Source organism: Antechinus flavipes, chromosome 5 (assembly GCF_016432865.1).
Source record: "Antechinus flavipes isolate AdamAnt ecotype Samford, QLD, Australia chromosome 5, AdamAnt_v2, whole genome shotgun sequence".
Lineage (NCBI taxonomy): Eukaryota > Metazoa > Chordata > Mammalia > Dasyuromorphia > Dasyuridae > Antechinus > Antechinus flavipes.
Window position 1 is genome coordinate 61,881,194 of NC_067402.1, and position 13,956 is coordinate 61,895,149.

Below are 13,956 nucleotides of genomic sequence, written 5' to 3' on the forward strand. Positions count from 1 at the left end.
AAATTAGAGGAACATAGAATAGTTTATCTCTCAGACTTGTGGAGGAGAAAGAAATTTGTGACCAAAGATGAACTAGAGACCATTACTGATCACAAAATAGAAAATTTTGATTACATCAAATTAAAAAGCCTTTGTACAAACAAAACTAATGCAAACAAGATTAGAAGGGAAGCAACAAACTGGGAAAACATTTTCACAGTTAAAGGTTCTGATAAAGGCCTCATTTCTAAAATATATAGAGAACTGACTCAAATTTATAAGAAATCAAGCCATTCTCCAATTGATAAATGGTCAAAGGATATGAACAGACAATTCTCAGAGGATGAAATTGAAACTATTACCACTCATATGAAAGAGTGTTCCAAATCATTATTGATCAGAGAAATGCCAATTAAGACAACTCTGAGATACCACTACATACCTGTCAGATTGGCTAAGATGACAGGAAAAAATAATGATGAATGTTGGAGGGGATGCGGGAAAACTGGGACACTAATGCATTGTTGGTGGAGTTGTGAATGAATCCAACCATTCTGGAGAGCAATCTGGAATTATGCCCAAAAAATTATCAAATTGTGCATACCCTTTGATCCAGCAGTGTTTCTATTGGGCTTATATCCCAAAGAAATACTAAAGAAGGGAAAGGGACCTGTATGTGCCAAAATGTTTGTAGCAGCCCTATTTGTAGTGGCTAGAAACTGGAAAATGAATGGATGCCCATCAATTGGAGAATGGCTGGGTAAATTGTGGTATATGAATGTTATGGAATATTATTGTTCTGTAAGAAATGACCAGCAGGATGAATATAGAGACTGGCTAGACTTACATGAACTGATGCTAAGTGAAATGAGCAGAACCAGGACATCATTATACACTTCGACAACGATATTGTATGAGGACATATTTTGATGGAAGTGGATTTCTTTGACAAAGAGACTAACTGAGTTTCAATTGATAAATGACGGACAAAAGCAGCTATACCCAAGGAAAGAACACTGGGAAACGAATGTGAACTATCTGCATTTTTGTTTTTCTTCCCGGGTTATTTATACCTTCTGAATCCAATTCTCCCTATGCAACAAGAGAATTGTTTGGTTCTGCAAACATATATTGTATCTAGGATATACTGCAACATATCCAACATATAAAGGACTGCTTGCCATCTAGGGGAGAGGGTGGAGGGAGGGAGGGGAAAAAATCGGAAAAGAAATGAGTGCAAGGGATAATGTTGTCAATATAAAGTAATCATTAAATAAAAATTAAAAAAAAAGAAGACCTTGTCATGAATTCTAGATCTGTTGCATGCCACATGTGTGATGTGGACCAAGTTAATTTGCTTTTCTTGGATTTAATTTCTTCATCTGTCAAAAGAGGAGTTGCCAAAGTGACCTCTAAGGCCCTGTCTTACTCCTAATTCTCTGATCCTACAATAGCAAGGACTTTTCTATCAGTTTTGGTGTGCTGCCATTCTGTAGAAGGGATTGTTCTTTTTTATGGATATTTGATTTTGTTTTTGTTTTTTTATAATAATAACTTTTTACTTTTGAAAATGCATGAAAAGATGATTTTCAACATTCACTTGTACAAAACCTTATGTTCTAATTTTTTCCCCTCACTCCTCTCTGCCCCCTATTTCCACATTTATCATGTTAGAAAGTATTGTTCTTGAGGAGTTAATAATGAATATTTCAGTGCTTTATGATATTGAACTTCAACAATTCACTTCTATACCTGCAATTACAAAAATCACTATTTTCCATGAATCACCCAAAAATTTCAAAGACAGGAATATATTTTGATGAGTAAACATCATTTGACCATCTGCTAGCATCATAAACAACAAACTGTTAGTAAGTTTTTCTGCTTATAACCAATTTTGTTTAAAAAATGTTCTTCCTGGCAAAAATTAATAGACAAAGCATACATAACTCATTAATAAAATTTTAGCCTCTGTATAGTTTGAACTTGCTGTTAAGTTTTATTCCCAGAATACTTGCTAGGTACTGTGGGTACAATTAGCTAGAGAACTCTACTTAGATGCTCAACCTGTTCTTTCATTTTCCCCTTAAAATAAAAGGTGTCCAACAATTTCAAATCAATTAAGGCAATCAATGTCTATTAAGCACCTCTTATATGCTAAACAATTCAGATGCAGTCAGATATTTCAAAGACTGGCTACATACTTCTTCTTTCAATTCCCAATATCTTCAGAAGCACCTTGAAAACTTTTCCCATAGGACATTATATTCATAGTATTCTAATGGTATGAGTGTCTTAGGCCATTCTAGCATTTTCTGCTTGAAAGTCCTATTTTTAAATGAAGAGATTTTTTTCATTGATGTCATTTTTTAGAATTTCATTGAAGTTTCATGATACATTTTGTGATGAATACAGATATCTGAAGTCACTTTTAAATTATCATGAATAGTGCTGATAATGGTAACTCACATTTTGTATAATACTTATATTTTACCACAAGCTTTCCTTAAATTCTCTGTGTTAGGTAGTTCAGGCATATTATTACCCAGTTTTTTACATATGAAGAAGTAGAATCTCGAGGAGGAATGTCAAGTTATTCATCAGTAAGTTTACTTTGAAAGTCATTTTAGTGAATGGAGCTCATAAAATTGATAGAGAAGCCATTTTTATCCTATTTTGCTTAGAATGAAGAAACCTTGAAATGTCATTGTTGTATATTTAAAAGACTACTGGATTTGGAGTTAGGAGACTTGTTCTAATACTCAAATGGTGATATTTACAGCCTGTATGACATTTTCAAATCACAATCTTTTTAGGCTTATTTAATATTTAGATTCAGGCTAACCAACTGGATCTGTCCATAGTTCTGAATTTTATTCTGTATCTGGTAGGAGCTCATCTTGGTTTTAATTAGAATTGATTTCGATTCTGACAGATATTCCCCATAATAATAGTGTTTGTCATCAATCAGATGGTGATTCTATTTGGCATTTTTTTTCCAACTATTTAACTCTTTCCAGAAAGGGGCTTTCCTCAAATGACTTGTACACTTTGGTCCTCAGACCTTACCTTATCTGCTACTTTAAACCATTTTTCTGTGGCCCAACTCTGTTTACTTTGCCACTTGAACCTAACAAAATCTCCTTGAAAGCTTTTTGAGACATGTACTTGTCTAACCACATTTATCAGACAACCTTGGATTTGTATATAAAGTGCTACTGTGCCTTATAAGCTTCCTGACCACATCTTTTATCTGAATAGTTGATTAACTCAGCAAAAAATTATTAAGTGTTATACTGCAATTTATTGTCATAGAGGTGGGAAGAGAAAGAAAAATGAAGGCATAGATACAGGCCTCAAAGAATTTACAGTTTTATAGAGGAGATAAGACACAAAGATAGATTTAATATAATGAGATTTACAACAAAGCTTCCTAAACTGCATCACAACCTTACATGGGGTCACGTAACTGAATGTAGGATTCGTGAAAAATTTGGCAGCAGCAATAGATATCAAATATTCTGCCAAGATTTAATCTTTTTTGTAAAAATAAACAAGCAATCCATTTCATTAGTATGCAAATTTGCTTTCATATTTAATCAATGGTAAAATTATATATGTACACCAAAGAATTGTTTTAAAATAAATTATGGTTTGCTGCTATGAATAAATGTTTGAATTGTATACCTATCTTGTATACTTAGATACCCAGGGTCATGTAAAAATTTCCTGGTCAAGAAAGGGTCATGAATGAAAAATTTAAGAAGTTCTGATTTAGAATATCATAAACACAAAGTGAATGAAATATGATTTTAAAAAGAATCTGAGACTTTTTTGGCTTAAGTTGATATTATATCTCCTGAGAAAAAGTTTTCCAATTTCTATTTTAAAATGGAACTAAATATTTAATTATCTATCTTCACATATAAGGATAATCATGGTTTGGAATAACTACTAACTCTTAAACTGCATTTGTATGTTTTAATATTTAAATGTGTTTTAAAATAAAACAAACATTATGGCCACTGAGTAAACTTAGCAGTAGTATTCTAAATGCCTAGTTTATCCTACTCATACAGCAAATATCTTTGCAAAGTCTCTTTGGCATATCATCATCATATGATATTTCTCAATCTTGGGATCACAAATTGTGCTTTGGACTTAGGTCACTATTACTATTCACTTATATTTATAGAATTAGAAAGATAAACAAAGAATAGAGATAAGATTAAATGAAGCAAGTATGATAATCTTAGATTCCTTCCATTTACGAACATCAGCACATTTTCATGTTTTAAGTAAATTCACATAAATTACCCTCAGATTCAAAAGTGTTAATTAGATTCCTTGGACAGCTCCCTTTTCATACCAAGAATTCAACAGCATCTATATAATCTGTGCTTTTTCTTCTCATATTGATACTCTCATCTCTCCTTCCATAAACACCACATTTTTGAAACACAAAAAGCAGTATGCTCAGTTATTTAATTAGGTAGTATGCCAATGTTTAAAAGTGGCTGAAAAATAAGATAACAGTCTTGGTTATGCAAGGAAAATCTAAAATAGCATCAGTTCCTGAAGATTTAAATATAATTATCCTAGAAGATCAGGCTGTGTTATGACAGGATGAAACTCAATGTAAGTAAGCACTATGTAATCAGCATTGGGAGGGAATAGATTCATTTTGGTCCACAAAGATCTTAGATTTTTCTTCATGAAATTTTTATTTGTGGATTTTCATGCACATAATTTCATACAATTAGTTATCTTCTTTTCAAATTCATTCCATTCAAAATATTTAATTTGTGCCTTAATATGGTTGGTTGTTATCCTTTGTTCTTGAAGAAGAAAGACCAAAATGATCTTGCTATGTTAGAGTCAAGTTACAGTATGTCCAATTGTGACTGATCAGACCGATACAAGATCAGAATGCTCTGCCACAGGTCGGACACAAATGGCCATATGAACATTTTTTGGGGGGGATTCTCTAATTTTTCACGTTTTATATTTTTTCTTCATAGGAAGGTTGTTTAGGTAAAAATCAAACTAGACAACTTATTTTACAGATGAGAAAACAAACTAAGTTTTGTCAAGTAATGTACTTAAGGCCACAACTTGAATGTGTCTGAGATAGAATTTATACTAAAATCTTCATTACTTTGGGGACAGCCATACTATCCATATCACCAAAACAAAGCTAAAGTTTCCTGCACAAGAGTTCATTTTGTCATGTCACCTGAGAATGGATGAATGAATGAGTAAATGAATGAGTGAATCAAGCATTAGTTAACTACTTACACAGTCTAAAGCACTATACTGAGTGCTCAGAAAACAAACAGAAGGTCTAGCTCTTAAGGAGCTCACATTCTAATAGAAGAATGAATATACCAGGAAGCTTTCAGCTTCAAGTTGGATTGATTCCATGATCCTTGTATTAAATTTGCAAAATAAGTGATAATTAAGTCTCATTTGATGTCATTTCCACCGATGAAATTGTATTAGTTTCTGATCTCAACAGTACAGAGAACTGTGGTGGGAAGAATGGTTTTTCCCTGTGTCTTCAATTCTGGCTGCATTTTACAGGGTGTGCTTCATAACATGATAGTTAAGGTTAAAAGATTAGAAAGACTCCGGTTTAAGAGTCATTTATTGTTTTTCTTAGGCCATAGTGATCAAGATGGTGATGGTGATGTTCTGACATCAGAGAAGGAAAGGAAGGAGATAAATGTCAAAGTTTTCACTTTTAAAGAATTACCATATAACAATACACCACAGCACACCATAGTTGGACAAGCATGGGGTACAACAGGAAGATTCAACTTGTCTTCCGATTCTGATATATGATGTTCTTTATTCTCCTTTTTAAATGATTATATATGAACTTGGAGGTTCATGGGGCAGGTCAAAGGCCAATATTAATTGGATGACACAGTTTGTCTCATGATGAATTGAAGTTTCAGTTCATGGCATTAAAAAAACTAAACAAAATATTTTTAAAAATAGTATGTAATTCTTTGTAGTTTAAAATCCCCCTCACAGAGGTATTCCCATACCCTTTTTTGGGCATCTTTAAAAATAAACTCATTTCTTTTTTTAATGTACCCAAACCACCCATCAGGATCATTTAACCAAAAATGTTAAGATTATTAAAAACAAAAAAACAGAAGCACAACACATATTTCGACTCCCACATAATAATATAGCAAAATTCAGTAACATCTGCATATTTTCTTTACAAATTGCAGTGTTAGTCTGAAGTTAATTATACAAAACTGATTTTTTTACTCAAGTACAACTTTTACATATTACATTTAGTCTATCTAATTGCTACCTTGAATAATAGATTGTTTCTCAACTAGAATGCATTGTTTGGTGTTGCTAATGAAATGATTTTAATGTTGAGCTTAACTATTATGAGAAGTCTTTTTAGATTGTATATTTTAAAAGTAGCTCTTCATTGTCAAATAATAACTAACCCATTGAATATTTCCCTTAGTTTATCTTCAGTTTAAGGAGTTTATAGAAAAGTACAGCAATAACTGATAGAAAATAGTCTGACAATGTAACTGTCATATATTAAAATATTTTCTATATTAACATGGGATTTTGATGTTTACTAACTTCTCAAGACTTGGAACAATGCCTGGCATATTTTTTGGACTATGATCTATGATTTCATTGGCATAGAGGATTTTTTGATGAGAAATTCCTTCTACCAATGCAGATTGGGATTTGCTCTGAAAATAATCTTAGGGAGTTGTGTGAATTATTTAGAGATTTGATGATTTGCCTGATTATGTGGATTTTTAATTTAGTTCTTTCTAACTCTGAGACCTATTAATTATTTAGTATTCTATGAAAATGATCATAACAACCCATGGTAAACACTAAATAAATATTTGGGGATAATGGAGATAGGATTTTTTGGATTAGGCATTAACCTTATAAGGAAATGTGGACAAATGACTTATCTAATAATTAGGAAAGGAGAATTGCTGACATGTGGAAGCAATGGGTCAGAATATTTGACCAGGGTTCATTCAAATAGTCAATATTCAGGAAATATTCAAATATTGTAAGTCAAGGCAGGAGTCTGCATTTGACTAAGTTATCCAAGCAATTGTCTACAGATCTTTGAATCTAAGAAAACCTCGACATCAATCATACAGACTCATATATGCTTCTTGCATAGGACTCAGGCTATGCTAGATAAGGGTCTGTAGGTGGGAGCAATTGAACTAAGTGAGAGGTTAACCTATTTGAAGTGAAAACTCTAGGAAAAGGCCTTGAGAAATACGATCAGTAAAATGTTTCAAGGCATGTTAGGTTTGTATGCAGGATAGTTTAAAGGGATAGAGTCAGAATAACCAGAAGATTATATAGAATGAGAAGGTAAAGACCAGGATTTGATTAGGAGTGGTAGCAATAGAAAGAATATACAAATATGCACATTTCAAAAGAAAAACTATTGGATTTAGGTATTAAGAAAAGAAAGGAGTCAGAAATAACTAAGGTTCCAAGTCTGGGTATTTGGAGAAATTGGAATAAAATCAAAAGCAGTGGGCAAGTACGGACTGGTAGCATATGCAGCATAGTAATTCCCCTTGTACAATGGAGTACACTTCAGGTCAAGGATAATCTTGATACAAACAAAATCTTACTGAATAATCTCAATGAAGTTTTTCTTTTCTTCAGTTTCTGGCCAGAGTTAAGATTCCATATTATTATCCAAACCCTTTATTTAGTGAATTTTCAGAAAATGGAAGAACTTTTTCCTGACTGCTATGTGTGATAGCAAAGAACTCCAGGGTTCTGACAGGTGATAAAGCTTGGCTCATGGATATAGAGATTAGCATTTCAACCTCCAAGTTATGAAAATCTGATGATTTTTTTTCTAGATAAGAGTATTCTGCTGTGTTCAGTGGGAATTTCAAATCATAATCTTTCTTTTTTATTGTTTAGAAAACTTCAATGGTTTGTCATCAGTATTAAAAATAAATTTTCAACCTAGCAAGCTGGCTGACTTAATTATTTTAACATTTAATCTGACCAATCAGAATTACCAAAACAATCTTTTGTATTGTAGACTCCGGCAGTCTTAAAAGTCTTGGTTAAGAAATTTGCCAGGCTTCTCAGCCCATCCACCATCAAATTTCCAATTTCTACCATCTTTCTATATGTTAAGAAATGTTGATCTATCTAGGGGTCCATTATCTTGAGTAAATAAAGAAAAAAACATCTTTGGTATATTGAGTGATGGTGAATTAAGTCTATTAGGATTATAGCTAAGTGGGTGATCTATGACATTCTAATAAATGATATATATATCTTATATACACACTTTAAAATGCATGCTAAGTAACTTCGACTTTATTTTCTGGTTCATTTTACAAAACTAATGGCAAATCATTTCTTTTTGTTCTTTTTACAGCTGAATTTTTATTCCTCTTGTGGGGTGTTTATCTCTGCTATGCAGTGCGGACAGTCCCATCAGCATTTCATGAGCCACGTTATATGGCTGTTGCAGTTCACAATGAGCTCATTATCTCTGCTATATTCCATACAATTAGGCAAGTGATCTTTAAATTGAGTACTTAACGGTTTTATTATTTTTTTTCTGCTGTATCTTGCTCTAATTTAAATGTCAAAAAATGGATAATTTTCTTGATGGAAAGTTTTAAGAAAGCTATGTATTATTTTTAAAGTTAAGGATTGCTTTAATTTTTCTTTCCCTAGAAATGGGAAATGTACACAATATAGCTATACTCTTTATTCTAATTAATTAGCTTTTCCTGATATGTTCATTATCTTCTTCTTTGAAACCTGTCATGATTCTCTTTCTGTGTTGAAAATATTGATAAATCAATATATTTAGTGAATATTTTATGGTTGATGTAGATGATAAACTATTGTTATCTATTTTCATGCATGTTCTGGACACCGGTATCTAGCTCCCAAATTTTATTTGACAAATATTTACATACACCCATATTGGTTTGTGTACATTTGATTGCTACAGGAGAGAACATCTCATTCAGTACTTGAATGAACTAATATTGAAGAGTTAGGCCTTAGGAGCCAAATATTATGTACAATTTTGTTCAACAGCACATGTATTTATTTTATAAAAGAATGTAGCCTAATTCCTCTTCCTTTGGTGTTGCATGTTTTGTCCAGAGGTGGAAATAAAATTGGTGCAGGTGGGAGTTATTGATTGTGAAGTGAACAAAGGGTGATTTCTATCAGTCATTTTATTAGGATTTGTCCCTTTGTATGTGATTTTAATAGTTGTTCAACATTTGGAAAATGAATGCAATCTTCAATGTGAGTTTCAAAATGAATCTGTTGTAAAGCTGCCTAAAAACTCCCAATTCTTTACTTTGAGGTCCAGAAAATAGTGGTGAAAAAAATTATTTCTCATTGAAATATCTTGAAAAGAGAAATAGCTGAAAAAAGAAAGATATATTTAAAATGAAGATTTTTAGGCATAGTATTATATTTTTGGACACTGAAATAATTTTTAAAAAATACAATTTTCTCATTTTACAAATACAGAAACTGAGGCTTAAAGATATTAGATGACTTGCCATAGTCTTATAGTCAGTAAGTGTCAAAAGCCAGACCTGAACTCAAATATACTATTAATGGGCAGAAGGTCAAGAATCCCATGCCCTAGATAATCTCTAAGGTTATTTTTAGCTTTAAAATTCTGTGAACCATGTTTGGTTTCAGGGCTGACTAACAGTTGTGATCTCTTAACTCGCCTCTAAGGTTTTTACTTCAGAGTACCAAAAAAATACTCAATTCTATTAAAAAACCAAAATTTTGATAAAATCTTATTGTATGAGATATGGAGATTTTTTTCCTTTTTCTAATCAGTGATTTGCTTTTCACACAACAAACGTTTATCCTACATATATCATATTCAAGGTGGACCTGGAATCAGAACAATCTGAATTCAAATTCCACCTCAAACACTCTCTAGATGTATGATTCTGGGCAAGTCACTCTTCATCTGTTTGCGTCCTCTGTAAAATGGGTATAATGATTGCACCTATCTCATAGAGTTATTGCAAGTAACAAAGGAAATAATAATTGTGAAAGTCCTTAGCCACAATGCTTGGAACATAATAAAATATAGTGGAGGTTCAAAGATTAGAATGGTCCATGATCTTGCAGAGCAAGGGTAGACCTCTTCTCTTCTCTAGTCTTTGTTCACCTACTCAGTCCTTTATTTCTACAATTGATCAATATTTTAAACTGTAGTTCAGAGTCTCCTAGATCCAAAAAGCCCTTGTCTTCCAATAAACTCTGTGGATGAGCACATCTTCCTAGTCCCTGTCAAGGAGAGCTAAGCCATCACTGGTTGAAACATGTCATCCCAGTAGACAACAATTCAGATGCTAAATAGCCAAAGGGAAGCTCAGGTATTTGCTTTGACATATCTACATTAAATGAAGGAAAAGGCTCTGCATTTATGACTCTCAATTTAACTAAATTAATGTTAAAGACTTAATTGGCTCAGATCTCAGGCTAGATGCCTCAGAGATCATTCATTCCAATCAGTAACTCTCACATTGGAAACACACTTTCACATATACTATTCATTTTATAAGTAGTTCCTGGCACACAGAAGGTCTTCTATCTATGTTCACTGCTGATTTTTTTTGTAGCTTTGGATCTGGAAGAAAGCTTAAAAATTATTGATTCCATTCTTTCTTCATTAAAATAGGATCAGAAAAGTTAAATGACTTGCCTAATGTCATTCATTAAAAAGCAAGTCAGTCTAAACAATTAAAAGGATTTCATACAAATATAAATTAAATGCATTGATTGGATTTTATTATGTACTATAAATAGATATATTAATATATATTAAGTACATATAAATATGTACTTAACTTATAGTCATAATTTAAGAAAATATATGTATACATATATGAATTTACAAGCCATTTTATCATGGGGATTGCTATACTACAAATAGACCATGTCCATATTTTCTGTGAAGTCCCAGAGTAGGAAGCAGATAGCAAAAAACAACTTAAATCTGTTCCTTCCATCTGAATCATCTTTTCTAAAGATTAAGTGTGACTGAATGGTGTTTCTAATATAATGGCCACAATTTTATTTTTTATCAATATAACCAACACTTGTATTCCTTTGGGGTCTATTTTAAAACTCATTACTACAGCTAGATATTCTGACCTCAAATCTTACATGAGTTTCTATTGAAAATTTGTGAAAGCATAGGAAGAAAGACAAACCTGGATCAAATTCTTTACTTCAGAAAAAAATGGAGAAAATCATAACATATTGTGTCCTGCTTTTTCTATTCTTTCTGTTCTCCTCTGATGTACTGATTTTACTTAACTTTGGGAAAGCTGGGGATTTATTTTTCTTCCCAACTTCTTATCTTTTGATTTATCTTTAGCTAAGCATTTCTATAGTTTAGGCTCTCAGCCAAAGCTGGAGTAGGATGAATTAAAGGTCTGTAGCAAATATTTTCAACTTAACTGGGAAAAGGAAACTCAGAAATCCATGACAAGACCCAATCTTGACTTGAAATTTTTCTAAGTAGACTCTGCAGTCTTCAAAGCCTCATCATCATCATCATCAAAAGATTTGTCTTATAATCTTATTTGGTTACATCAAGCATGTTTGTAGGAGATTCTCCTTTTTAAGTTATATGATGAGTTAATGTATAATTAAGAATTACATGAATACACACACACACATATATATATGTAAATGTATATATGTATGTATACACACACATAGATAATTATTCCTTAAAGAAATGTATTAAATTTCAGATCCATTGCTTTGCAAGTTAAAAAAAAATCTTGATTCATTAATCTTAAAGCATTTAACTGTAATCTCATTGTCTTCGGTATCAGAAATCATATCATCTAGATCTCCACATAAATATATATAGACCCTTCTAAGTAGTGCAGTGAATGGACCTCTGGACCTGGAGTTAGAAAAACCTGGAATTCAAATCCTACTTTAGATATTTATTGTGTTACTTTGGGCAGGTCACTTCACTTCTATGTGCCTCATTTTTACCATCTGTACAAATGGAGTAAATAATAGCAGTTAATTGACAGGATTGTTATAAGGATAAAATAAGATAATGTTTGTAAAGGTCTTGTCAAACCTCAAAACCCAATATAAATGCTAATTATTTTTATGATGAATATGGAAGTTAAAATTTGGCAACTTTATACTTGTATATTTTTGAGTTTCTCTTCTCAAATATCCTAGGATAAAACAATGAAGCCTTTGCCATAGGCTGCTAAAATTTGAAGAACACAAAAATTTAATATTTGTACTCCAGCATCATGGATGCTAATGATAATGAATTCCTACTTTCACTTAGCTCAATTTAATTGAATTATTTCTTGTATTGTATTCACTTCATGAATTTAAGAGTCAGTTTTGTATAATGGAAAGTTGCTTAATAAGGTTGGCTGAGCTGTGGGATCATTAGAGCTGAGTTTCAAGCCCACCTCTGCCATTGTGTCATGTTGGGCAGGGCTTTTCCTCACTCTTGCTTTCAGTATCTTCATCTATAAAAGATGTTCATTGGACTAGAGGGCTTCTAAGGTCCTTTCCAGCTTTAGAGCTAAAATCCTGTAATCCTGTGAGAACAAAACAAGAATACTTGCCCTGAAAATATTTTTTTTCTTCCCCTAAATGCCCAAATTGATACTTAGTACTATGTCCCTGAAAAAGAGTATCTAGCAGCCAAGAAGGTAGTCAGAATTTTATTACATCCAATCTTCTTGAATAAATAGCTATACATATAGAGATATTAAAATGGGAGGTCCAAAGACAAAATTATTGTTATTAAAACCATTCTGATATTACTGAAGTATTGCAATAGGCAAATACTTTGTATTTGCAGATGTTGATTTAACTTGAGAATTTTCCCAAATTGCTGTAGCAAATACTGCACCCAAGCCAATAACTTCAGTATGTTTTCCTGGATCATAATTGTATGTGTTTCTAGAAAAAAATAAATATTTAAACTGAAATGGAAAAAAAAATCTGGTTAACTGAAGTACTCAAAATTCCATTGAATACTGACATTTAAAAAATCTTGCAAATTGCAAACTGATAGTACATTCATTCATGTATCACATTGGTTGCCATTTAAATCTTGGGAAACACACAAATGCAGATAACCACCAGCTCTCTCCCTGCTTTATTCTGATTAGCATTTTTCAATGACTTTAATTTAGTAAAGAATATTTTAATCAAGGAGTTATTTGGATTTGCTTTATTCTAAAATTGGCCATCCATGAAAGCCTCTCATTTTGGAGTTTCTGAAACTACCAGTTAATAATATGTAATTCATTTGGATTCTCCTTTGTTCCCCACCTTCACCTTGCAGATGCAACTGGGGCATAATGTAATAGCATCCTATTGAAAGTTAATGGAAAATTATAATATGAATTCATTATTTTTTGAAAAGTAAGAGGTAATTAATGAGTAAAACATCCTGATTTCCTGTATTTAGAAAAATCTGCAAATGTGCTCATGTTTATTGAAATGTCATTCTAAGATTAGAAATTACACATCAGAATCTTCATTAAGTAAGACTATCATGAATTGAATTTTATAGGCTATGTAGAGGGGAAAAGGTCATGAAGTGCTTAGCTTCTTGAGTCATAGTTTTGGTGATTGCTAACTCTATACATTCTGATTTCAGATTTGTTCTTGCTTCAAAACTTCAGTCTGACTGGATGCTGATGCTATTTTTTGCACATACCCATTTGACTGTGACAGTCACCATTGGGTTACTTTTGATTCCAAAGGTATTTTTCTAATTTCCTTTTCTATGGAAAAAAAGGCACTCACTACTTTGAAAGAACTTGGAATGATTTCTTGTCATTAAATGTAGAAGTAGAAATGGGGTAGGATGGGGAGGAGAAAAAACACTTACTTTGACAAAATTGACAATTAGTTTAT

At 32.2% G+C, this 13,956-nt stretch overlaps 1 protein-coding gene across 1 annotated transcript in view; it reads left to right on the top strand.

Moving 5' to 3' along the window:
- GPR158 (G protein-coupled receptor 158) overlaps positions 1–13,956 on the top strand; it is a 434,246-nt gene that overhangs the window by 407,227 nt on the left and 13,063 nt on the right. The window contains exons 8-9 of the mRNA XM_052000262.1: positions 8,411–8,549; positions 13,697–13,802. Coding sequence (XP_051856222.1) covers positions 8,411–8,549; positions 13,697–13,802 — 245 coding nt within the window. The remainder of the gene's footprint in view (positions 1–8,410; positions 8,550–13,696; positions 13,803–13,956) is intronic.